Source organism: Cyanistes caeruleus, chromosome 19 (genome assembly GCF_971803275.1).
Source record: "Cyanistes caeruleus chromosome 19, bCyaCae1.hap1.1, whole genome shotgun sequence".
Lineage (NCBI taxonomy): Eukaryota > Metazoa > Chordata > Aves > Passeriformes > Paridae > Cyanistes > Cyanistes caeruleus.
In genome coordinates, this window is record NC_141719.1 from 10,857,735 (window position 1) to 10,878,312 (window position 20,578).

At 51.2% G+C, this 20,578-nt stretch overlaps 1 protein-coding gene across 1 annotated transcript in view; it reads right to left on the reverse strand.

Annotated features, from left to right (window-relative positions):
• The window catches only part of RPTOR (regulatory associated protein of MTOR complex 1), a 97,507-nt gene that overhangs the window by 43,740 nt on the left and 33,189 nt on the right, over positions 1–20,578 (reverse strand). Inside the window, exons 7-12 of the mRNA XM_023938862.2 lie at positions 17,450–17,509; positions 13,439–13,539; positions 11,897–12,041; positions 5,576–5,651; positions 3,360–3,461; positions 845–928 (exon numbers count right to left, since the gene is read on the reverse strand). Of these exons, the coding sequence (XP_023794630.2) occupies positions 845–928; positions 3,360–3,461; positions 5,576–5,651; positions 11,897–12,041; positions 13,439–13,539; positions 17,450–17,509 (568 nt within the window). The remainder of the gene's footprint in view (positions 1–844; positions 929–3,359; positions 3,462–5,575; positions 5,652–11,896; positions 12,042–13,438; positions 13,540–17,449; positions 17,510–20,578) is intronic.

Here is a 20,578-nt window from a genome sequence, read left to right on the forward strand (position 1 = left end):
TTTCCCACGTTTCCAGTAAAGAGGGGATCCCTGTGTGTTCATCTGCTGCTCATTTATATCCTGAATGTCACCAGGTATTTTCATTTGGTCCAAGGAGACTCTGAGTCAATCCAGCACCAGCTTCCTCTCCTCACTCTGTTTTGTGCTCCATATCCTCACTTCCCTCAGCTGGGGCTCTCCCAGCTACACACGTCACAAATTCAGGAATTCCAGCCCTCCCACTGGAAATTAACAGGTCTCTCCAGGAGGAGGTAAAGCAAAGCACTAAAAAGTCCCATCACTGAGCTGCTCCAGGACCAGCTGCTGCTTCATCTTGATCACTTTTATCAACAAACAGCTCCATTTACGGGAGTGCTTTAAACTGCTCCTCTGTTTAATTCTTATTTATGCTCCACACTATGCTGCCACTTCCCAAACTGCAGATTGCAGCTGCTGCCTGCTCAGAAGAGCTTGTAAAATCCACACACCAAACAGATAAAGGAGCCAGTAAGCTGAAAGAACACATAATAAATGCACATGCTTTTTTTGGCTACTTATTTTATATGATAAACCTTCTTACCTGCCCCAGATATTTCCTCTTGGTTTGTCCCTTACATTATTTTACACTTAAGTGTTCCCAGGGAACTCCCCTGTGCTGTGCTGGCAATGAACACGGGGCTGGCTGTGCTGAACCTCTCCTGTGGCAGGGCCACTCCTGCATTGCCCACACACGAGCTCACAAACACGGTCATGTGTCAGATGTGAGCATTATCCTCCCCACCTCCCTCCCCTAAACCAGCAGCTGCTGTGATCAGCGCTGCTGGGGCGAGCAGAGGGTTGGAGCCCACGTGCAGCTCCCACGCACCAGGCTGACAGCCCAGGGCCCCAGGTCCAGGAACCTCCCCAGCAGATCCAGAGCTCGCAGCCGGTGCACCTGGCTCAGCAGCACCTGCGGGGCAGAGGGAGGGGGTTATTGGCCAGGGAAACACATCCAGGGCCTGCAGGGCACAGGGAAGGGACGCTGGCAGCCCTGGCAGCCAGCATTCCCTCTGTGAAAGCCATCCCCGAGGATTGCAGCTGCCTTTCCCAGCCCGGCTGGGGATGGTTCCTGCAGCAGGACCCAGGGGGCAGCCACAGCTCCCAGAGCTCAGCAGCACAGGGAGAGCCTTCGCTTTCCTGGGCAAATCAATATCGGAGACTTAAGAGGGAGCAAAAGGTCATGTTGGTCGTTAATAAAAATCTCATTAAAATGGAGTCTGACAACGCTAATGAGGTGGTGCTTTACTGGCTTATACCTACCCTGGTGTGAAATATTAACAGATAGACTTGCAGTTCTTAATCTCCTTAACAGATGTAAGATATTGGAATGCGACGTTTAATCCTCAGTTTAAATTGAGGAACATCCTTCAGCATGGATCTCAGGGAAAGAGACTCCTTGATTTACCTCCCCAATTCCATCCCCTCCTTGCTGTGTTTGCACACTGCATATTGAAATTAGATTATTTTTCATGTTTAATATTGAAGAATAACTAAATTACTTGGCTCAGGTCTCACACTCTGGATGACTGGTGCTGGATGCTGAGGTGGTGCAGGAGAAGCCCAGAGGAAGCAGGGGGATGTGGTAACTACTGCTGTGTTTCACTCTGAGTATCAGAGCTTGGGACAGGCCATAAGAGGAAGGATTTTGGTCACCCTGCCCTGGTTGGCACCAGGCTATTCCATCAGCCAGCCCAGGAGTTACAGGGCAGCTGTTTGGGATTAAAGCAGGGGCAGAGGGCAGGGCAGGTGAGGCTGGAGCAGGAGGCACAGACATGGCACAGGGGGACCCTCCAGCCAGCAGAGAAACCAAGGAACTCGGAACTCTGCCAAAAAGGGAATTGATTAAAAAGGCTGTCTGGGTGGAGATACAGCCCCCAGCTGCACTCCCACTGCTGCCCTCCCTCAGGACATCCCCAGAGCAATCCAGTCTGACTGGAAAAGCTCCGTTTTGCCATTGTCCAGCCCAAACAATGCCCTCAGTCCCACAGGATCCCCATTCCCAGCCCCCCAGTGGATCTGTACACCCCCTGAGCTCAGGCTGACACACATTGCAGAGCCTGGGGTGGGGATGGGGGTCAGTGCACAATCCATTCCTCCTGGAATAACGGGAGTGCTCGTGTGGCAGCCGGCACACACGGCCCCGCGTCACCGCGCTCCCCCGCGGAAAACGGGAGTGAATTCCATCCACACACGCAAAGCAGGGACGAGCCAGGACACAGGGGGATCATTTAGGTGCCTCTGCCCTTATTTTAGCAGGCAGCTCCTCACAAAGGCAGGATGGAGTCAGGGCCTGCAGGATCTCCACGAGCCCTGTGCGCACGGGAGATGCCAGAGAGAATCTCCGCAGGGATGGAGGCTGGCCAGGCTGGCTGTGAAATGATGGGCTGTGAAAACAGACCAAAAAGGCTCTGAAACTCACTCCCTTCCTGTCCTGCATCGGCTGGGCTTGGATTCTCAGCATCCTCAGACCTGTTACCAACCAGTCTTACTCCACTGTACAATTAATATGCTATAATTATAACAACAATTACGCTGTCCCAGCTGGGTTTTGCTCCAGGCAGGAACACGGGATCCTTTGCCAGGTGACCTCTCAGTTCCACTGCAGTCACACTCCTGCAGAGCCTGCTGCTGCCAAACAATCCACTGGAAAGCAGCAAAGTTAGAGCTGGAGCAAAATCCTGCCTGCTTCCATCGCAGTGACAGAGACAAACCACACATGTGCTTATCCACCTCATCTCTCAAGGCTTGGGAGACTCAGGAAATTAAAATCTGGTCTTGCAGGGATGGATGGTGCTGTCAGTCACAGACCCAGCTGACAGGGAAGGGCAGTCTCCTCACAGATCCCTGTGGAAGGGACTGGGACCACATCCCTTTGGAGGAACGGTTTCAAATTGTGCTGCTGGTGGTACCCGGGCCGGGGTTTGTGTTTCTGTCAGCAAAACTCCAGGGGAGGGGAGGCCCCTGGTATTTATGTACCCAAAGGCCTTCGGGTCAGCAGCTCGAGGCTGAGGGGCAGGAGAGACACGGACATGTGGCAGGGGCAGGGAGAGGCAGGGACACCCCTGGAATGGACAGGGAGAGACAGGGACACCCCTGGAATGGACAGGGAGAGGCAGGGACACCCCTGGCACAAGCAGGGACACCCCTGGAATGGACAGGGACACCCCTGGCACAGGCAGGGAGAGGCAGGGACACCCCTGGCACAGGCAGGGACACCCCTGGCACAGGCAGAGACACCCCTGGCACAGGCAGGGACACCCCTGGCACAGGCAGGGACACCCCTGGCACAGGCAGGGACACCCCTGGCACAGACAGGGAGCCTGGCCAGCCCCAGGACTGACCTGCAGGACGATGGGCAGCTGCTCCGGGGGGTTGCGGTTCTCCACGCCCATGGTCAGCCACACCTGGAAGGCCGTGAGCTGCTCGGCGAAGAAGGGGCTGTGCTGGGGGAGCCAAGAGGGGATGCATGGGTTAAACACCACGGAGTGAAGCCAGGAGTTCTGACACCTGTGGACCTCCCTGCTCCCTGGGGCTTGATGTGTAACTGGCACATGTTTGCCTGGGGTTTTCTAAAGGCACAAAACCTTCCCAAAGACCGAGCAGACACATGTCCCTTTACATGTGGTGGGAAAAAAAGAAGGGGAGAGCAGAGAAACAGGAAAAGTGACCAGAAAATGTCCTGGGGAAGGTGGCTGCTCTCTCAGGAGCAGCAGATGGAGCAGCAGTGGATTTATCTGCTCTGCAGAGGCTCCTGCAGCAGCACTTGGAGCTGCCTCTGCCCTGTCCATGGAGACACAGCCCAAAAGCAACGAGAATAAATTCCTGGTGTCATCCCTCACTCTGAGGGAATGGAACATATCGGGGTGAGGATGCACTGACCAAAGCACACAGCAGCTTCCAGGCAGGAATCCACAGAGAACAGGAATCAGTGGGGAAGGAGAAGGGAAGAGGTGGAGGAGGGAGAGAAAACCAGCCCAAAGCCATCCCTGTAGGAACTGGGAGCCCCCAGGCCCTTCTCCACCAGGTTATTTTATTTTCCACGTCTGGGCAGGCAAGAACACCCTGGGAGTAGCCAGGAGTGGTTTGTGATGTGCTGCACAGCCCCAGCAGGTCCCTGTGCCTCCCCCAGGTGCTCCCAGCCCTGCCCTGTCAGGAGCAGGCTGACAGTGGCCACAGTGGCCACAGGGACTGTCCCCTTCCCTGCCCCCTGGCCAGCACCAGCCAACCTCCTACCAGGTTGGAATCTGGCTGCACTGGGGCTGCCAGCCCCAGCTCACACTGATGGCTCAACCTGCCTCCATTCCAGCCAAAATACACAATAATCCATATTTGTCAGGCTGGAAAAGCAGCTTGTAAATTGTTCCCAGCCCACCCCAAATCCATCTCCAGCTGAGGGTGGCCACTCTTCTTCGCTGACCTCCTGTCTGATCCCCAGCAGGTCTGTGCCTCTTCCCACCCCAAAACACTCAGAAATCTCCTGAATTTCAGCCCACTTGACAAAGAATGCCCAGCTGAGGGTTAACACTAATAAAAAAGCCTCCAATGACATTGTTAGAGACTGGAAGTAAAAATGAACGTAAGTCAGGAGGAGAAAAATCGTATTTTTTACGTTCTAAAGCAGAGCACAGAGCCAGGAAGGCAAGGGGTGGGAGGATAAAGGCCTCAGGGCATCCTGATCAACCCCCAGCCTGGCAGGAGCCCACAGCTCTCTTCCTGCACTCAGGGCTTTGGAGAAAACCTGCAATTACAGCCAGAAAACCTTTGGAAGTTTGGCAATATAAATAAACTGCAAGAATGCTACTGGAAATTAGAGAGACAGCAGGGTGGAACAGGGACCTGAGCTCGTATAGTAATTATTATTTAAAGGTTTCACTTCATGAAATATCAAAGGAAAATCAATAAAAATCCATTCTGAATAAAGGAATTTAAGCTAAATATAATACTAGAAATTTTACTTTTCTCTGAGATTAAATAAAGCAGAAAAACCCCAGTGACTCCTGTTAACAACACTGAGCTTAAGAGAACTCTCTGGACATACCCTCAAACTCTAGTTTCTATTTGAAAAGACCTCTAAGAAGAGATAATTTTCACCTTTAGGCCTTTAATTGCAAAAACTGTGCTGCATGTTGGGACTTTTTGGGTAACAGCACCTGGTCAGGTCTGAGTGCTGTGGAATGTTCTGGGTCAGGTCTCAGACACTGCTTTCACTGGCAGGAGTTTTCTGCTGAGCCCCACGCTGGGGCTGGATGGTGCAGCAGGGAAGAGCTTAAATTGAATTTTATCTGTTCCTCTAAGGGACAATCCCAGAATCCCAGAATGGTTTGGGCTGGAAGGGACCTGAAAGCTCATCCACCTCCAGCTGTCCCAGGCTGCTCCCAGCCCCGTCCAACTCGCAGGGATGGGGCAGCCACAGCTCCTCTGGGCACCCTGTGCCAGGCATTTTCAATTTTCCACAAACAGAACCCCTCCAACTGCACCAGCAGCAGTGATGAGCTGAGCTGAGCTGTCAGAGAACAGAGGAAGCTGGGCCCACGTTTCGGGAGAGTCCCCAACTTACCCTGAAGGCAGTTCCTTCCTCGATAATGGTGGGCAGCTGGGAAAGGCAAATATCAACAGCAAGGTCCCAGGCTTGCCTGGAGCAAGGAGAGAGGGAAGAGAAGGAATTACAAGTTATCCATAAGGAACAGCAAGGGAAACTGAAATTCTGACCATCCCAGAATGGGGACAGAGTTTGACTGGCTTAGAAGTGCTCGAAATTCCCTGTTTTCACGGAGAAATGGGAAAAAAAAACACCTAAAGAAATTTTCTGCAGCACTGGACAATGTCAGCCCACAGGGCCTTTGAGGTATGTTTTACTAGGCAGAAGGAGAATGGTTCAGAGATCAGAGACAACTGCTCTGATTTTGTCTGCCCACTAAGGGATTCTGTGGGTCACTCACTGCAGCAGCACACAGAGAAGATGCTGAGCTCTTCTCAGTACTTTTAGGTAAGCAGCACTAATACTGCTACAAAAATGCCCAAAGCAGCCCTGCGAGGTCAGATCTCAAAGGGTTTAAGAGTTATCAGAAAGAACAAACAAAAAAATTTAAAAGAGATTTGAGTAGATTAAAACGAAATCTCTTTTTGACGCTTCTGGAAACAGGCTGCTGGAACCACTGGAGCCACACAGCCATCGTTACCCAAAGCATGCAAACCCCTGCCAGCCCTCCAAAACAAAACCTGAACCTCCCTGCTCTCCACAGCCACGGGCTGGTGGTCACTGTCAGCTGTGCAAGGGACTCTGCTCAAGTCAAACACTTCAAATGCTTCTCCAGGCATTCCAGAGCAGCCCTGAGATGGCTCTGCAGCCCTTCCAAAGCACCCAAAGTGCTGCTTCTGCTGTGTCTGTGCAAAACACAAATCCTCCCAGCCAGTGGGACACCAGCAAACAGGTCTGCCCAAAGCACAACTTCTCCACTTCCAACCGCTGGAACAGCTGCTCCCTCCTCAGAGCCTCAGGGCTCCACATGGGTTACACACAGGTTACACACAGGTTACTCACTGTGCTGGCTGAACAGACAATTAAACACTGGTTACAGTAATTACTAGATTCAAACCAAGCCACAAATGAATGGGAAAGGACAAACCCTGGAGGGTGGGGAGAGGAGGAGAAGGGAAAGCCCTGTCCCAGTGCTGGAGGCAGCCCTGGCTGGGAGGAGGAGGAGGAGGAGGAGGAGGAGGAGCAGTGACTGACAGCTTTAATATCCCAAAGGGAACAGGAAAGGTGGGCACAGCGTGGATGTGCTGCCTGACTCCCGTCACACAAACAAGAGATAAATTTGGGAGCAGGAGGGGAGGTGCTGCATCCCAGCAGTGATTTATGAAAGCCAAGGCAGGGATCAGAGGCTGCTCTCTGCCAAGTGCTCTGTGAGATTGCTTTTCACTGGGATTGGGACACAAAGAGCTCTACAGCTTTCTGTCCTCCCTCCTCTCCTCCAGTAACTCCAGGCCCTCCACCCTGACAGGGTGACACAGTGATGTACCCATGGGGTGACAACACCCAGGCCTTCAGCTGAGCTATGCTATGAAAGAAGGTGTTAAAGAGGAATTGATTTTTTTAATACTACCTTGGACTAACTGCACAAAGTGAAAATCCCTGCCTAGCAGGAAGATTGACTTGACTAAAATTGTGATTTTGTTTATCCCAAAGCCAAGGCAGCACCACAACAGGAATGGTCTGTGGAGGGAACCCCCCTCAGTCCAAAACCCTTTCACTACACTAGGAGTGTTTAAATGTTTAATAATTCAGTGTGAGCCCATCAGCTGACTCTGTTCTCAGTGGTGCTACAAAGTTTGGACTTCAAGCAAGGAACAGAAGGCAGAGTCCCAGCCCTGCTCAGGGCCTGGTTCACTGCCCAAAGCCACAAAGTGCCAGGCACTGGAAAGCCCCAGAAACACTCAGGGTGCAGAAACTCAGCCCAGTTGGAGCCTGAGTCTGTCTGCACCCACGGGTACCCATTAGCTGGCAGCTTGTGGAGGCTGATTTTCTCACACTCAAATTTTTGGGGCTGACTCAATGTCTAATGCTTTTAACTCTGTCCTTTTTGTTGGTTTTTTTTTTTGAATAGCGCATTCTTGACGTCTTTTCACGCTCTCTTTTCCTCTGGGAATGGTGGTACCAGCCAGGTACCAGGGAACAGGAGCGTTCCTGCCTGGAGGAGCAGCCCTGGGGCAGCTCCTCCTTCTGATCCCTGGTTCTGGAGCCATTAAACATTCCCGAGCTGATCCAGTCTGCAGGACAGGACACTCCAGGTTTGTTCTGCCAGTCCAGTGCCAGCCCTGCCCTGTGTGGCCACGTCCCCAGGTCCCAGCCCCAGCTCACCTGTGTGGCAGCCACCCTTGTCACCTCCCTAAGCTGCTTGGGGCCACAGCTGGGAGGGAAGCTGCTCAGACACAGCTATTTTTAACAAAGAGTTACTGCTGTGAATATTTGGCACAAGCCTGAAATCCTTTTCTTCTCCCAGCACATCCCCCTGCTCCAGCCCCAACTTTGCACAGGCTTTGCTATTTCTGTCCCACATCAAAGTCTCCGTAGTCCGATAATGGGACTTGGGGACGCAAAGACGAACACACAGACACAAAAAAATATCTGGTTACAGTGTAATCTGAACTAATCTAATCCTTCAAACGTCAAACAGCTCCAAATACCTCCTCAAACAATGGCTTTCTCCTCGTGGAGGCTCCGAGCGCTGCGGTGCAGCCCTGGGAGCCGCGTTTCCCTGGGAGGGCTGAGCAGCCCTGAGCCTCCTGCAGCCTCCCCTGCTGCTCCACCTGCAATTGGCTTGCTGCCTTGTGGTTTTGTTCCCAGCCCCAATCTCCAGCTCCTCGTGGCTGCAGTACATTATAACTCCTTTCAACCCAAATTTCATGGCCTGCAAACACACCACGCTGTTTCTATTAGGGATGGGTTGTAGCTCTTCCAAAGCATAATTAAGGCACTTGGGGTTTAATATATGACCTGTGTTAGGAAATATTTCCAAACACATTATTAGGTCTTTTCAAAGGCCGTGAATAAAAGCAGCTGGCAGCAGCAGTAATGCACAAACCCTAATCCATCACGGCAGAGATCAAGGTGCTGACAGAGCTCTGTGCTCGGGCACAACAGACAGAGGCAGTGGCAGCTGAACAGCACAGCCAATCAATGGAAATTAATATTAATGTTAATATTAATCCTGTGTTAGAGCCCTGCCTGCAGTGAGAGGCACCACAAACACAGCCAGCCCAGGGGAAGGGGCTGAGCAGGCAAAACTCAAGGTAGGAAAAAGACAAGTAAGGTGTCAGATCAGCTCTCCTGACTCCAAAGCACATTGCCCTTGCTGGGGAAGGGAGGAGAGTGAGAGCTCGTGGGTCAAATATCCCCTCAAAAAATGGGAAATCTCACTTTTCCTCAAGCTCCAGCTAAAGAGATCTCCCAGATGAATGGCCAGAACACCAACTTGAAAGGTTAACTTTTGAAAAAGGCAGAGCAGCTCCCACCTCAGCAGCCTCAGCACTTGTGTTGTACCTGTGCCAGACCCCCAGGCCAGGAGCCACCCCAGTGTGACCTGGAGCTCTCCACAGACAGGGCTGGGGACAAGCAGAGGCTGATTTTGTGCCCCAGAAGGGGCAGTGGGAATCACTCAGGAGGAAAAATTGATGCTCAAGTGTCAGGGGCTGTTTGCCATGCTGCTCCCACCACGGGCAGATCTTGTCCCCAAAACACTGCCTGGGGATCAAAAACCTGGGAAAGTCTGGATAAAACACCCATCAGAAAACTCTGCTGGATCAGCCACAGGAGCTCCACAGGAGCCCCACGGACCCCTGGCTGGAGTTCCATCCTTTCCAGCAGCCTGTGGCCAGCTGCCCTGCCCTCATCTCATCCAAACCGTAAAATGGGTCTGCAGCTTTCAGATCAGGGATCCATTACAAATTCCTGAGTGAAAGGTGATAGACAAGTAATTATTTTTAGAAAATATTTAAACGAGCCCTAAATTAGTTTCTAAATCTGTCCTTACTAAAGGTTCCTAATAACGCACTGAGCCACCTCGGACAAGAGTGGAATTTTCCCCTTTGCTGGATTTACTGCAAACTGCACATTTTTTGGAGGGCACTGAGTAAAGTGTGTCAATGCCCTGCTCCCTTGCTCTCCACCTCACCAGTGTTTAGGATTCATGTGGAAAAGAGCTCTTTGTGAGCCTGTTCTTATGGAATTTTTTTCTGGTAAATCCAAAAAAGCAGCAGCAAAGGTGCTGTGCTCTGAGGGGCTGCACAAAGGTCTCCAGAACCACATTATGAGCAAAGAAAATGTGTTTCTAGAGCCCATTGTGCTGCCATGTGAGTCTGAGAGAGATGAAAAATGGGATCCAGGAGTTCCCAGTTTCATTCCTGCAGCTCAGCCTATGGATGGCAACACCAGCTCCAAGTCAAGTCATATTCCCATAGGAAACCAGAAATGTAGGCTTTTAATAGGCTGGCAATAAGAGTGAATTATGTCCCTATAAGGAACAGAAAATATAGATTTTTAATATGCTGGCAAAAAAGCAAGCTGTAAATAACTCCAGAAATTTACTGGTTTAATTTTGAAACTCCTGCAACACCATGTCCTACCCTCCTGCACTTGCAAACTGCAGCTGGTGGCTGGAGCTCTGCCAGGGTGACTTTTCCTGCTCTGTCCTTACACTGACAGAAGAGCTCATCCCATTCACAAAAGCCTCAAGCAGTTTTCCTCAGAAGCTGCTGATCCAAAGCACTCAGAATGTTCAACTGCCCAACTGCTGACAACTCCAGCCAAAGGCTCCCCACTTTCCTCCTGGATTTTCAATAATTAAAGCAGCTCTGTGGTAGCAGCAAATGCCTGCTCGGTGTTTGCCTGCACCTGCAGAGGCTCCTGGGGCTCCCTGCTGCCAGCCTGGCTCCATCCCCTGCAGAAACCACGCCACAGAATGAGGGAATGTTTGGGTTGGACCTCAAAGCTCAGCTCACCCCACCCCTGGGATGATCTCCCACTGTCCCAGGCTGCTCTGGGAACCTGAGCTCCTCCTCAGTGCTACTCATTCATCACCACCCTCCACGTTCACCTTCCTCCACATTTGATGTTGGAAACCTCTTCAAAAGCCTCTGGAAATGCAGGCAGGCTGAGCCCCCTCAGCTTCAGCAAGGCTCTGTTCTGTCCCCCAGGAGCCCCCTCAGTGCCACTGCCCCCTCTGTACTTGGTCCAATTTGGTGCTGCTCTATTAATCACAGTGAGTAAGAAAATAAAAGCCAGAATTTTTGTTATTGCTGCTATTATTATCATTTTTACTATAACTGTTCGTGGGACATTGGTTTGATAGGCAGAACTACATTTAAGAGCTTTTTGATAACTGTGCCACCTCCATTTCCATTAATCATCTTAAAAGCAAAAGTGGAACTCCACAGTAGGAATTTCTTCTATTTCAGCAACACAAGGATCCTTCCCTCAGGCCCTTCCCACCCCAACAATCCCTGGGGAGCAGCTTTACCTCGGGAAAACAAAGGCAGCAGATGACCCATTTCTTTGGTATTGGAGTGAAAGGTGCCAGGGCTGGCCTGGAGCTCAGGGGATGACAGGATAATTATGAATGCCCAGAGCAGCTCTGGAGATGGGCACTAGGCTGCTACGAGCTGCTCCATTCCTGACCCTCCCACTGAGCCAGGGAAGCACTGCAGACATTCCAGTGGAATCATGGAACACTTGGGCTTGGAGGGCACCCTAAAGCGTCACCCAGGGACACCTGCCACCATCCCAGGGTGCTCTGAGCCCCTTGGGGACACTTCCAGGCAGCCATGGAATAACCTGAGCCGGGGGGGACTCCTTCCCAACACCCCAGGTGATTCCTTCCCAACACCCCAGGTGATTGATTCCTTCCCAACATCCCAGGTGATTCCTTCCCAACACCCCAGGGGATTCCTTCCCAACATCCCAGGTGATTGATTCCTTCCCAACACCCCAGGGGATTCCTTCCCAACATCCCAGGGGATTCCTTCCCAACACCCCAGGTGATTCCTTCCCTACATCCCAGGTGATTCCTTCCCAACACCCCAGGTGATTCCTTCCCAACATCCCAGGTGTTCCTTCCCAACACCCCAGGTGATTCCTTCCCTACATCCCAGGTGATTCCTTCCCAACACCCCAGGTGATTCCTTCCCTACATCCCAGGTGTTCCTTCCCAACACTCCAGGTGATTCCTTCCCAACATCCCAGGTGATTCCTTCCCAACACCCCAGGTGATTGATTCCTTCCCAACACCCCAGGTGATTGATTCCTTCCCAACACCCCAGGTGATTGATTCCTTCCCAACAGCCCGGGTGGCCCTGAGCAGGGGGGGCTGGCAGCACTCACCACATGGCGTGCATGTAGGTGGGGGGCAGCCGGGGGCTGCTCACAGGGGTGCAGTTGTAGGACCTCATGATCCTCTCTGCCAGCAGGAAGTTTCGGAACAAACTGGCCACCAGCAGGTCCTGGCGGAAAAGCTTCTGGAAAAGATCTGCCAAGAGATTGCAGGAGTCACTGCAAGCACCTGGCAGCACCTCGGGCAGCATGCAGAAAGGGCTTTAGACATAAAACCATGCTATGGTCATGTTGTGTTATGGTTGGGTGGTGTTATTATACTATATTATATTATTGTTTTTATTATTTCATCATTCTTATATTATTACATTAATTATAATTAATTATTATATTATTATATTTTATTATTTTATCATTATGTTAATATATAATGTATAATAATGAATATATAATATTTAACATAATAATATTATATTATTAATAATATATTGACATTAGATTATATATCATATGTTTATTATATTATTATATATATGTCATATATTATTATTAACATTATAGCATATGTTACTATTAACATTATAGTATGTTATTATTAACATTATAGTATGTTATTGTTAACATTATAGCATATGTTATTATTAAAATTATAGCATATGTTACTATTAACATCATAGTATGTTGTTATTAACATTATAGTATATGTTATTATTAACTTATCATATTACATTATATTATTCTTTATTTTATTATTTATATTATTAATATATTCTAGTTTTGTAATTCTGTTTTGTTCTGCTAAGAAGGAATCTCCAGCAGTTCTGCAGGGATGTGATGACAACCACGAAAGGGAAGTTCTGCCTTCAGAGCTCCCTCAGAGCACCATGGCTACTCCATTCCACAATTAAACACTTTCTACTTTGAGTTCTTCTTTGCCTTTTCTGGATCAAATCCCCTCTTTTGGTGTTTCAGTTCAGCTCATCCTAAGGTTTTGGAAAATTACTGAGGGAGAACAGGACCTCTGTGTACTGTTTAATCAAGAACTACCCATCTGTTAACTGGCAGTTTGATGTGCTCATGAGAAGCCAAAATGAATCCTGAAAGATAGCAAATGTGCTCTCTTCTGCAGGGCAGAGAAGAATTGATGCCATGTGAGCATTAGGAAGAGCAGGGCTGGAGAACTGTTTACAAATTTGGCTGCTTGTGCTGCACAAGTACCAATTCTGAGCACAACAGGGGTGGGGGAATGAGGGATGAAGTTACTCATGGGAAACAAAACTGCCTTACCAGTAAAGAGGGGAAAAAAGCCTTTATTCATGCTACTAACCAAGGCTGGAAGAAAACAGATTGCTCTCTACAAATACTGTAAGAAAGAGAATTATTCATGCTACGACAATTGTGTTAGCACAGAAAAACCCTTTCTGGGTTCTAATCATCAGGTCTCTGCAATGCCCTGGTAAAAAGAACAAATAAAAAACAAACTAGCTTTCAGCTCCATCCTGATCTGTTCCTCCAGTTTCAGGGTTTAATTTTCTCCTCATTTCAGTGTCTCGTGGATCTGAGTCCTCATTCCCCTCCCCTGCCTGGCCTCACCTCTGGGCAGGACGTTCCAGGCAATGGTGTCTGTGATGGCTGTGAAGATCCAGTTCAGCTCTCCCAGGGGAGTTCTCCTGTCGTTCAGCCTCCCAGGAATCCTGCAAGTGGGGGAAATAAAACCCTTAATGAGGCCCCTGTTAATTTGCCTTTCTCCTCACGAGAAATATGATTATTTCAAAATATTCTCCTCATCAGCAATAGGATGAGGAAATTTGAGAAACATGCAGCAACCTGCTAAGACATCCTGTGGATTTAATCCTAATTTAACCCAATTTCCTTTCTGTGACAAGTTTTTAAATATCAGAAGTATCAGGACCAACACAGGAAGCCTTTCTGTGGCCACTCACTCCTCTGCCACATGCAGCAGCACCATTCCCGTGTACAAATACACTTCTAAACCAGCTAGAAATTAACATCTTATGAAAAATTCCTGTCTGTCTTGGTATGAGAGGAAAAACACACATCTCAGAAGCAGTGTTTGCTAATGGATCCCCCGGAGCGAGCGCGGGGAACACGAGGCCACAGAGGCTCTGCTGAGGATTCCCTGTCAATATTTGCATTGCAGAACACCCTGTGCAGCACAGCACAGCCCCCAGGCCAGGGGGGCTTCCCTGGGAGCCACGGGGATCCTTGCTGAGCTTCCCCAGCACCGTGGGATGGCAACTTTCACAGCAGGCTTCAGGCTCCAGGAGGGGTTTCTCCCTGGGAAGGGCGGCCAGGCCTCAGCAGGGGCTGCCCAGGGAGGGCTGGGGTGCCCATCCCTGGAGGTGCCCATCCCTGGGGGTGCCCATCCCTGGAGGTGCCCATCCCTGGAGGTGCCCATCCCTGGAGGTGTCCATCCCTGGGGGAGCCCATCCCTGGAGGAGCCCATCCCTGGAGGTGTCCATCCCTGGAGGTGCCCATCCCTGGAGGTGCCCATCCCTGGAGGTGCCCATCCCTGGAGGTGCCCATCCCTGGAGGTGTCCATCCCTTGAGGAGCCCATCCCTGGAGGTGTCCATCCCTGGGGGAGCCCATCCCTGGAGGAGCCCATCCCTGGAGGTGCCCATCCCTGGAGGTGTCCATCCCTGGGGGAGCCCATCCCTGGGGGAGCCCATCCCTGGGGGAGCCCATCCCTGGAGGAGCCCATCCCTGGAGGTGCCCATCCCTGGAGGTGTCCATCCCTGGAGGTGCCCATCCCTGGAGGTGTCCATCCCTGGGGGTGCCCATCCCTGGAGGTGCCCATCCCTGGGGGTGCCCATGCCTGGAGGTGCCCAAGGAAAGGCTGGAGGTGGCACTCAGGGCTCTGGGCTGGGGACAAGGTGGGGATGGGGCACAGCTGGGACTCTGAGATCTCAGAGATCACTTCCAACCTCAAAGGTTCTGTGTGAAACCTCCTGAGCTGCTCAGGCAGGAGCCACACAGCTCCTGTGCTCAGGGACGTGCCCATCTCCAAACCCCAGGGCTGGTGCCATGCCTGGGCTGTGAAAGCTGGGCAAACACCGAGGAGGATGAAGGCTGGGAGCTCTCAGCTGGAGCTGCAGAGCCCCCGGAGCGAGGATGTGAGCACAGCGTTGCCATGAAAACCATCCCTGGAGCAGGATCTGCATTCACAACAGGCTGAGCCCCCGGGAGAGGGGACAAAGGAGCTGCTCCAGCACGGCAAAGCCAGGGGCTGAGGAAGGGAAACTCCTGCCAGTCCCATCCCAGCAGCTCCAGCGGGGCTGGGAGAGGTGCCCAGGGCTCTGAGGCACAGCAGCCCCCTGACCCAGGGCCAGGAGCACCCCCTGAGACACAGAAATCACCTCTGACATCCTCTACTCAGTCTTCTACATGAAAATCAAGGGGCTGAGAGCTGCCAAACCCAGGTGCAAAGGCAAACCATGAATTATCATCTTCCACTATAAATAATAAACAGACATTAAAACATGAGCAATTTCCAGCCCCTGACATTTGATAATGCTTCGAGTGGAAACAAACATTAATTTTAGTCTCACATTTGTTATTTCTGGTGACTTTTATGGATGTGGTGCTGGTGCACGACAGCCTGGAGCGGGCTCTGCTCCGGACCAGCCTCACCAGGACTGTCCCCCAGCTGGGGACATTCAGAGGGGCCCTTTGTCACCAGCCCTGGAGGGAGCAGAGGGACCAGGCTCCTCTGCAGGGACAGTGGCACCGAGCTGGGGCCCAGGCACAGCCATTTCCCCACACTGACACAGACTCTGGTCTAAACAGCCCCACCAGGAACAGGAACAGCTCTCAAGGCTTTCTTTGTTTTCCCCCTTCTCAGGGGATTTTTGTTTAGAATTCCTTCCTTCTGCACAATGGACCCAAGCTGGAAATCCCAGGAATGCCATGTGCCATTCCTGGTCCCCTGAGGGTGGGATTTTGGGAGAGGGATGTGTCTCAGTGCAGCAACAGAGATGAAAACATCCTTGTACATCCCCAGTGCTTGGCACCCAGATTTGGGTTCCCATTACCATGGATTTATTCCCATAAACCATTCCTTAGGCTTTTCCCCAAACTTTTTGAAAAGCAGAACAAAGCCCAATTCATGTCACTCAGCAACCACACCTCCAGCACAAATGATCTGAAGTCCTGGGATCAAACAGAAAAGTCCCCCCAAGGCAGGAGGAACATGGACAGAGATGCTGCCAACAAAAGGTCTCATGAGGTGGCAGCCAGAATTCCCAAATTCCCAACACTGCACTGAAATTCCTTTCTATTTTGCTGTCTGGCTCCAGCAAAGATCTTTATTTCTAAACTAAGGGGTTGTTTTGGCTTTGTCTCAGAAGATCTGTGATGTAAATGCACATCAGGATCCACCACACGTTCCCTCATCAGGACATGGGCTGAGCCTGGATAATTGGAAATCGGAGCCCTTAGGAGAAGGTGCAGCTTCATTTAGCCTCAAAGTCTGCAGCTTAATTGCAATCTAAACTCCTTCCCCAATTTTAAAGACAACTGAATTATAAATTACAATATACACATAGGCAATCCAGGAATTATTCCATGTCTGTCTAGAGACTGTAATAAAAATCTATGTTTTCTATAATTGATACAAGGAGCAGATGAAGATGATGAGGTTTAAATATCTGATCTCCACGGGAAGCTGCTGCTGGCACCCTTCCCCTGGAGAAGGGGAACACGTGTGCTGTGGCACAGACCAAGAGCCTGCACAAAAACCTATTTCTGCCAGGAAACCTTTATTCAAAGAGGATTTAACATCCAAGTGCTCTGCCAGGCTGAGTCAGAGCTGCCTGACTCAGACCCTCAGCGACCTCCCCACGTCTTTGATTAGAGACACTCTTGTAGCAATTGTTAATTAATTAACATCCCACAGCCATTCTTTACGCAGTGGCCTGAGGTGGCCCCAGTCTCCTCCTCATCCCCAAACCTGTGCACAGCCCTGGCACTCAGGCACAGCGAGCTCAGCCCCAGGGAGGTTTCCTTCCTGCCTCCCATCTCCTCCAGGCCACAAGAAACACAAACCCCAGCACGTTTTCCCCAGAGCTTGCAGAGGAAGCAGCACCCAGTGGTGAATCCTCTCCCTGAAAACCACCCTGACACCTCCTCTGACAGACAGGGTCTGTCTCTGCTCTGCCAGCTGCAAACTGTATTTTCATTTTGCTCCAATGAGTGGCTCTGAAATACAGCTTTATACAAATGATCACACTCTCTCCCCTGCTGAGAGGAGAGAATCAATTTTCCCCATATAAAATCAGCACAATTAATAACCTTAACGCTGCTGCTGAACCTGGCCAGCCCAACACAGCTGTGTGGAAGGGCTGGCAGCACTGAGAGGCTTTTTGAACCTCAGCTGACTGAAAACACACAAAAATGGCACAGGAGATTGGGGCTGATGTGATCTCAGCCCACTGACAAGGGGCCAGCTCCACATCCCCACACCTCACTGAACACCAGTGAACTCCAGGAACACTTTCCTGTGAGGAATTTCCACTTCTTACAGCCAGACTTCTGTTCTCCTAACCCCCTTCAGGACACACCAATACATATAAAATTGGACTTACTTCTCTATTAAATCCAGCGTGACTCCTGGCACCAGCCTGACACTCTTCTGCATGCAGAACCTGGGGAGAGACAGTAAAACAGCACACACTAATTGAGTGTTTAATGACGAGGCTCTGCAGAGAGGATGCAGAAGGAGGGCTCTTTATTGCACTGGTTCTGCTCTTGAAATGGTGTTTGGGTAGGAAACTTCAGCAGGGCACGATCAGAGCCAAACCAGGCTCTCAGCATTTGTCACCCTCGTGATTCCGGGGCCATTTCCATCGTCAGGTGTCAAAACTGGGCCACTGTAACTGTCAGGGTGACAAGTGTTCCAACACAGCACGGGGGAAAGGGCTCCCAGCAGCCAGCACGGCCTCTCGGGAGCACGACAGAGCAGGGAGGATTATGCTGCTGGAATAATGATCAGCCTTGCCTGGGCTTCCCTGGGAGATCTGGCACTGCAGGCAGGGGAGGCAGAAGGGAGGGGACGGGAGGAATGCGTCAGGTTCAGACACCTCCGTTATTTAATTAAAAAAACTGCTGACTCCATTTCCTCAGCCTTACAAATCCCACTACTCCAGGAACAGCAGCCCTGGAAAACGCAGAGTCCTGTCAGCAGTGCCTGGAAAATCCCCAAAGCTGCTAAAGCAGGAGTGTGTGGGAAGGGGGGACGCTGCCTCCCTCCTGCCGGGAGCCCAGGGCAGCAGTGGGAGCACAGGATGGAAACCCAGCAAATCCAGCTTGCAATGGTCTCCCCTGCCAGGCTGCATTCCCAGCCCCAGCCCCTCTGCAATCCCCTCTCTGCTGCTGAAGGAGGAATTTACCCCTGGCTGGAATCTCGACCCTGCTCAGAGTTCTGGGGTCACCGAGGGCTCAGCAATCCCATCTCCCACACCCCTCCTCTCCAGAGCCACATTATCCAGCTCCATAAGGTTTTTCCCCAGATAAAGGGGAGAACAATTACTCATTAAAGACAAGACATGCAGAGCTCATTTCTGAGATCTTGAGGGCCACTCCAGCTTCCCTGTGGCATCCTCTGCCTGAAGGACACCCAGTGGAGCCCAGGACTGGGACAGGCTCGTGGTCCCCAGGCTGCTTTTCCTGCTGTGTGCGTCATCCAGCAGAAAGAGAAGCCATAAAGAACCCAGGCACCTGCAGTGGGATCCCTGTGCAATCTGCTGAAATATAAAATTCTTACGACAGTGCATTACAGAAGCGTGCAGGGAAATTCCCTCCCAAGCAGCCCCAGGCAGGCTCAGCCTGGCAGAGCCTGGTCCCTGGGATGAGGCTGGAGAGTTTAACCCTTCTGATGGTGCCTGGAAGGACCAGGAGAGCAGCACAGCTCTGCATGGTGACATCTGCTGCCCGTGGAAGTGCAAGTGTCCCAGGCCAGCTTGGAGCAACCCAGGATAGTGGAAGGTGCTAATATTCCCAGATTAGGGAAGACAAAGGGAAGATCTCAAAGACCAGGTTGGACAGGACTTGGAACAACCTGGGACAGTGGGAGATGTCCCTGCCCACGGCAGGGGGTGGCACTGGATGGACTTTCAGGTCCCTCACAACACAAACCCAGGAACGCAGGAAATGGTGCTCAGTATCACAGGAGGATTTTGAAGCTCAGTGCAGTTTGTCAAAACCAGTGTGGGACAGCTGAGTTAACCCCAAAATCTCTAGCAGAAATGCAAAATAAATACATCAGGGAGAACCCCAGGAAACACTTTAAACAGAACATCAGCAGGCACAGCTCCGGTCCCGTCCCGCTCCCTTCCCGTGCTGGCTGAGCCTTCTGGAGAACAAACTGCACATCTCAAACTCCCGAGGCTGAGCAGCTCCCCAGCATTCTGCTCCTTGCTCTTTGGGGTTTTCCAGCCCTTTTCAGGATCCCCACCCCTCTTTCTGGACAGGACTTCACAGCCCCAGGACCCCTCGGTCAGCTCAGGCCAGCGCAGCCTCGGGGAGCTGCGGGTGTGCGACTGCAGCCGGTTTGCACCTTCCAGGAGGATGGAAATGCAGGCACATGAGTCAGCCCTGAGCTTCCAGGGGAGCTGCCTGTGCTCTGGGCACCGGGATCTGCGTAAAGCAGGGCTCCAAAACCTGCCAGTGCTGCCCGTTCCTCAACATCCGCGCCTGCCTCCCGCCAGCGCCATCCGTCAGGATTAACAATCCCACAGCTCAGCTCCCGCTCTGCCTCACCCACAGCTTTATATAGCTCCAGATCCACGGGGAACACGTCAGCTCACAGCACTCACTACACACAGGGACAATCAGCATCCCCACAGCCAGCTCACGCTCCAGCCTCCTGGAATTGCAGGCTGGCGCCAGGAGCTCCGTGCCCCACATCCCGAGGGCTCGGCTGACCTCTGCTTCTCTTCCCAGCATCGATTTCGCTTCCCCTGAAATCAGGCAGAAGTGGCTGCAGCTGCAGTCTCAGCTGATGAGGGATTTTGTCCTCCAGTGACTTCGCCACAGAGAACAATAATGGGATGGATAAACATTTATCCAAACTTTCATTTGCCCATAAATTCCGTATGTGAAACCTCATTAGAGCGCCAGCCTGGAACCGCACAAATGTCGTATTCCAAAAGCACTTCCACAGGGTTCTGGGTCAGCTCTAGGAAAAGGGCTGAGATGAAGGAAAAGGGAAGTTTTGATGGCAAAGGACTCTGTGGTTATTTTTGGGTAACAGCTTTAGGACATCAACACAGCTTGGATCAAACTCTTAGAATGCAGCAGAGGGTCTGGTTTTGCATTCCTTGTGTTTAACATCAGTAAAAACCAATGATCCACAGCAGCACTTATTATTTACAGGATTGCATGGATAAAACCACACCTGCAACAATGCCAATCAACTAGGAACACAAAAGGAGCATAACCTTCATCAGAGGATGAAATTCCTGAGTGCAGTGAACAGCACACAATGACTGGATTGGAAGTGGAAGGAAATTCCTCACTGTGCAGGAGTTCCCATGGCACCTTCCAGCTGAGGTGGTTAAACCCTTCCCCTGAGCACTTCTACAAACACCTCTCCTGTCAAACAGCCTGAGACACAACTCACAGAATCTCTGATGCTCGTGCAGGTGTAGCCTGTGGAGAACCTGCCCTGCTCACCCCCTCAGCCACGTTCCCATGGAGATGAGGAACAGAAAATT